Source organism: Theropithecus gelada, unplaced genomic scaffold, assembly GCF_003255815.1.
Source record: "Theropithecus gelada isolate Dixy unplaced genomic scaffold, Tgel_1.0 HiC_scaffold_2774, whole genome shotgun sequence".
Taxonomy (NCBI): Eukaryota; Metazoa; Chordata; class Mammalia; order Primates; family Cercopithecidae; genus Theropithecus; species Theropithecus gelada.
Genome location: NW_020259250.1, coordinates 1 through 4,912, shown reverse-complemented (window position 1 = coordinate 4,912; position 4,912 = coordinate 1). Strand labels below are relative to the sequence as shown.

The 4,912-nt window shown below is 54.8% G+C and overlaps 2 protein-coding genes across 2 annotated transcripts; one reads left to right on the top strand and one right to left on the bottom strand.

Moving 5' to 3' along the window:
• Nucleotides 1–231: 231 nt before the first annotated feature.
• On the bottom strand, nucleotides 232–1,561 carry LOC112617608 (metallothionein-1F-like). Its single transcript, XM_025374329.1, has 3 exons — nucleotides 1,469–1,561; nucleotides 823–888; nucleotides 232–457 (listed from the first exon to the last, which is right to left on the bottom strand). The coding sequence occupies exons 1-3, from the start codon at nucleotides 1,494–1,496 to the stop codon at nucleotides 366–368; spliced, it is 186 nt and encodes a 61-aa protein (XP_025230114.1). The 5' UTR covers nucleotides 1,497–1,561; the 3' UTR covers nucleotides 232–365.
• Nucleotides 1,562–3,344: 1,783 nt separating this feature from the next.
• On the top strand, nucleotides 3,345–4,658 carry LOC112617607 (metallothionein-2-like). The gene is made up of 3 exons (XM_025374328.1): nucleotides 3,345–3,423; nucleotides 4,017–4,082; nucleotides 4,427–4,658. The coding sequence occupies exons 1-3, from the start codon at nucleotides 3,396–3,398 to the stop codon at nucleotides 4,516–4,518; spliced, it is 186 nt and encodes a 61-aa protein (XP_025230113.1). The 5' UTR covers nucleotides 3,345–3,395; the 3' UTR covers nucleotides 4,519–4,658.
• Nucleotides 4,659–4,912: the final 254 nt, after the last annotated feature.

Below are 4,912 nucleotides of genomic sequence, written 5' to 3'. Positions count from 1 at the left end.
TGCTCACTGCAAGCTCCGCCTCCCGGGTTCACGCCATTCTCCTGCCTCAGCCTTCCGAGTAGCTGGGACTACAGGCGCCCGCCACCGCGCCCGGCTAGTTTTTTTGTATTTTTTAGTAGAGACGGGGTTTCACCATGTTAGCCAGGATGGTCTCGATCTCCTGACCTCGTGATCCGCCCGTCTCGGCCTCCCAAAGTGCTGGGATTACAGGCTTGAGCCACCGCGCCCGGCCAAGTCTGTGTTTAATTATTATTCGTATATTTCACAGAAAAAGGAATGTAGCAAATGGGTCAGGGTTGTAGAAAACAAAATCCTGGATTTTATGTGCCATTCTGTTTTCATCTGACAGCAGGGCAGTCCCGACCTCAGGCGCAGCAGCTGCACTTCTCTGATGCCCCTTTGCAGATACAGCCCTGGGCACACTTGGCACAGCCCAGGGGGCAGCAGGAGCAGCAGCCTGGGGAAAAAGGGAGACAAAGGTCACAGCAGACTTGACCAGGGAGCTCCCTGTCCCAACAGCAGGCCTCACTCGAGATCAGACCCCAGCCCCCCGGGATCCTTAGTTCAAGATGACACGGCTTTGTCAGGAGACAACTGGTGGATGTTGGAGTGAGTCTTCCTGTGAGAGACTGCCCAGCCCCACAGGAACCCTGGACAGAGCAGAAGACTGGAAAGACAGTGCTGCTGCCTTTCGGGGCCAGAGGAAGGCCTACGGGGACAAGTGAAGGCCAGTTCCCCAGAAGCAGGCATTCAGGGCCATCCTTGGGTTCCCTCCCAACCTTAGCCACAGCCCCAGATTCCTGGAGATGGCCCTGCACTCACTCTTCTTGCAGGAGGTGCATTTGCACTCTTTGCACTTACAGGAGCCAGCGCAGGGACAGGAGACACCTGCAAGGAAGAGAAAAAGCCAGTGAGTGGTGAATGAGATGCAAAAGGTACAGCAGTGGGTCAATGAGTCTCCAGTGCCCCCTCCTCTGTGCAGGGTCAGCCCTCAGAGCTCCTTTTCTACTCAGCAGAGGAAGACAGGCCCAATGTCCTCTCCATTCATGCTGGGAAAACCAAGCACCCTCCTGTTTGTATTCCAAAGTCAGTCCCAGGTTCCAGGCACAGGCTAGGAAGACTGCGACTTCCACATTCTGTCCTGAACCCTGAAGAGGCAATGTCCCTTGCCTCCCATCCAATCTAGATGCTCAGAGCCTGGTTAGATAATTGGGGCCCAGCCAGCAGCCTCGTAACCAACGGGGTGATGTGGAGCAGGACAGTCTTAAGCCTCAAGACCCTCACCTCTGACACAGAGGCACAGGGAGGAGGGCAAAGCTCTCAGGAGCTTCGGCAAGAGGAAAGCACTGGACAAAGTAAAGGAGTCCCCTTCACCTCAGATCGCAAAATGCGACCTCCTCAAACCCAGGGACACTCTCCATGGTGTCTGGGAATTTGGCATCCCAAGACAGAACCCGGGGCCCCTTACCAGCGGCGCAGGAACAGTTGGGGTCCATTGTAAGCCTAGGTGAGACTGGAGTTCCAAAGCGAGAAGTAAAGAGGCGGTGGAGCAGGTGGAAGGCGTGGTGCAGCTCCACAGCCAACGGTTCTTTTTATAGTCAGGGGAGGGGGCCGGGAGCAGAGACCCCGCCCCGCCCTTGCACTCACGCTGCTGAGTCCCAGCCGCCCGCGGTCCTGGAACAGTCTGCGCGCAGCAGAAGGGCCGGGCGCAAAGCACCCTGAGCGCAAGCAGGTCGGTGCGCACCGCCTGGCCGCCCCTTTCGCAGCGGCTCGCGAGGGAGGCGCTGTGCACCCGGGTGAGCTGCTTCTCTCACCCTGCCGGGCCTTCCTAGTTCCCCGAGATTACCTGCTACTCCCGCTCCTTGGCATTCCGCGTGCCCCGAGATCGTGAGCTGCGCCCCACACCCCCGGGCCTGCCCACTCCCTTCTCAACAGCTAAGCCTTTCCTGGAGTTCCAGTGCAACCCCCGTCTCTTGTTCAACTGTCTGGATTGGCGGGAGGAGGGAGCATAGCAAGGGAGTAGTGTGCAAGGGACAGGCGGAGGATGCGATCTTGGGATCTCTGGCATTGCCTGTCCCTGTTCCCGTCCCCACCTCAGTTCTTCCACCACGTTTCTCCTGTGCACAGCAACACGGAAGACACAGGGCCCTGCCTCCCTCTCATGAAAGTTTGCTTATTCATATCCCTCTATGTCTCTGTTTTGCTTCTAGCACTGACCTTGATGCTTGATTTTGTTTAAAGATTTCAATCAGTGAAGAGATGAACATACCTAGGCCATAGGGAAACTTCATCACTGACCTCTCTCCCTTGAGAAGCTGACAGGATTCACACCCATCAGTGCCACTTCCCAGCTCCCTGACCCTGGGCTTGTGGCTTGAACTCCTTGTATTGTCATTGTCCAGATTAGGAATACGAGTTCATAAATAGAATGCATGTGCCTTTATGGTTGCTGTGAGGGTTTAAAGACAGAAAGTGACTAAACAAGACCAAACACAGATCCGTGTAATGTAGAGTAATAGGAACATGAAAGGAAAAATAAAGCTCTCTTGCTTTCTAATTTAATGCAGGATCTTCATATCACCTTCAATGATCCCTCTTCTAGGGACATCCCACACTTTCAAAACTGCCATCCTGTAGTGGGGTACCCGGCTAAGCTGTGGGGAGACCCTGAAGAGATTTATGCAAAGGAGGACCTGGACAAATGTGGCCCATTCAGCCCCTCAAGAGTGGAGAATGGAAGAGAGAGAGCCAGAGCCCTGTGTATTCCCTGTTGCTGTGTAGAGGAGAAACGTGGCCAAAGGACTGAAGTAGGAACTGGGACAGGGAGGATAAGGCCAGAGATGTGAAGTTCGCACCCTTAATCTACCCTTTGCACACTAGTCCCTTACTATGTTCCTTGCTTTGGCAGATCCAGAAAGTGGAGCATAAGACTGGGGTTGCCCTTGACTCCAGGAAAGTCTTAGCAATTGACTAGAGACCTCGGCATTGGTGAAGTTTGGTGGAAAGCCAGAATACTGGTAGGCGGAACGCCAATGGGCGGGTGTAGCAGGCAACCTCAGGGAAGCTGGGAAGGCCCGGCAGGGTGAGAGAAGCCTGCGCACGGGGGGCACAGCGCCTCCCTCGCAAGCCGGTGCGAAAGGGGCGGTCCCACGTTGTGCACCAGCTGCTCTCAAGGGACCTTGCACTTGGCCCATTTCCTGCGCACAGCCCAGCCCAGGAACGCGCGCGGTATGGACTCCGCGGGGCGGGTGCAAGGGCGGGGAGGGGCGTTTGCGCCCGACCCACTGTCTTGACTATAAAAGCAGTCGCTGGCTGTTGAGCTTCACGACGCCTTCCACGTGCACCACTGCCTCTTCCCTTCTCGCTTGGGAACTCCAGTCTCGCCTCGAGTTGCAATGGACCCCAACTGCTCCTGCTCCGATGGTAAGGGGCGCCCGGGTTCTGTGTCTTGGAATGCCAAATCCCCAGACACCATGGAGAGTGTCCCTGGGTTTCAGGAGGTCGCATTTTGCGATCTGAGGTGAGGGGGACTCCTTTATTGGTCCAGTGCTTTCTTCTTGGCCAAGCTCCTGAGAGCATTTTCCTCCTCCCTGTACCTCTGTGTCAGAGTTGAGGGTCCTGAGGCTCAAGGCAGTCCTGCTCCACGTCACCCCGTTGGTCACAGGGCTGCTGGCTGAGCCCCAATTCTCTAACCTGACTCTGAGCAACCAGATTGGATAGGATACATCGCATGGGAGGGGACATTGCCTCTTCGGGGTTCAGGACAGAAAATCGAAGTCTCAGTCTTCCTGGGCCGTGTCTAGAGTGGGACTTTCCTTTGGAGTATAAATAGGAGGGTGCTTGTTTTTCCTAGCATGAAGGGAGAGGACATGGGGCTTCTCTTCCTCTGCTCTAAGTGGGAAAGGAGCTCTGAGGGCTGGCCCTGCACAGAGAAGGGGGAACTGGACACTCATAGACCCACTGCTGTATCTTCTGCATCTCACTCACCACTCGCTGGCTTTTTCTCTTCCTTGCAGGTGACTCCTGCACCTGCGCCGACTCCTGCAAGTGCAAAGAGTGCACATGCCCCTCCTGCAAGAAGAGTGAGTGCGGGGCCATCTCCAGGAATCTGGGGCTGTGGCTAAGGTTGGGAGGGAACCCAAGGCTGGCCCTGAGTGCTTGCTTCTGGGGAACTGGCCTTCCTTTGTCCCTGTAGGCTGTTACTACCTGTCTAGTCTTCTGCCCTCTCCAGGGCTTATGTGGGATGGGGCAGCTTTCTCAAAGGAAGACTCACTCCAATGTCCACCAGTTGTCTCCTGACAAAACCATGCCATCCTGAAATGATGGTCCTCTGGGGCTGGAGGGAGCGATGGAGATCGGCCTCTGTTGGGGCAGGGAGGTCTCTGGTGGAGTCTGCTCTGACCTCTCACTCTCCCTTCCTCCCTAGGCTGCTGCTCCTGCTGCCCTGTGGGCTGTGCCAAGTGTGCCCAGGGCTGCATCTGCAAAGGGGCCTTGGACAAGTGCAGCTGCTGTGCCTGATGTCAGGATGGCCCTACTCCAAAGTAAAAATAGAGTGACCCGTAAAATCCAGGATTTTTTTTTTTTTTTATAAATCTTGACCTATTTGCTACATTCATTTTTCTGTGAAATATGTGAATCATAATTAAACACTTAGACTTAATTCTGGTTCTGGTTCCTGTTGTGTTTTTTGGAACAAGGGATGGGGTGGGAGATTGAACCGGGAGTTTAGAGACTGGACTCTGGATGGAAATGTGAGCCCCTAGTGGTCTGAACGCCTTCAGGCAAGCCCCGTTAATTCACTGAGCTTTATCTTCTGTAAAATGTACCTGCACTGTGCCGGATCATATGAGGATGGGGACATACGTGATCAGCTCCAATCATGTTAAATGTGGCACAGGGACTTCTCCATTCC

Bases quoted from the DNA above. Each gene is read 5' to 3' on its own strand.
- LOC112617607 (XM_025374328.1), top strand. From the start codon at position 3,396: ATGGACCCCAACTGCTCCTGCTCCGATG. The intron at 3,424-4,016 runs GTAAGGGGCGCC...TCTTCCTTGCAG, and splicing joins CAACTGCTCCTGCTCCGATG to GTGACTCCTGCACCTGCGCC. The intron at 4,083-4,426 runs GTGAGTGCGGGG...CTTCCTCCCTAG, and splicing joins ATGCCCCTCCTGCAAGAAGA to GCTGCTGCTCCTGCTGCCCT.
- LOC112617608 (XM_025374329.1), bottom strand. From the start codon at position 1,496: ATGGACCCCAACTGTTCCTGCGCCGCTG. The intron at 889-1,468 runs GTAAGGGGCCCC...TCTTCCTTGCAG, and splicing joins CAACTGTTCCTGCGCCGCTG to GTGTCTCCTGTCCCTGCGCT. The intron at 458-822 runs GTGAGTGCAGGG...CTTTTTCCCCAG, and splicing joins ATGCACCTCCTGCAAGAAGA to GCTGCTGCTCCTGCTGCCCC.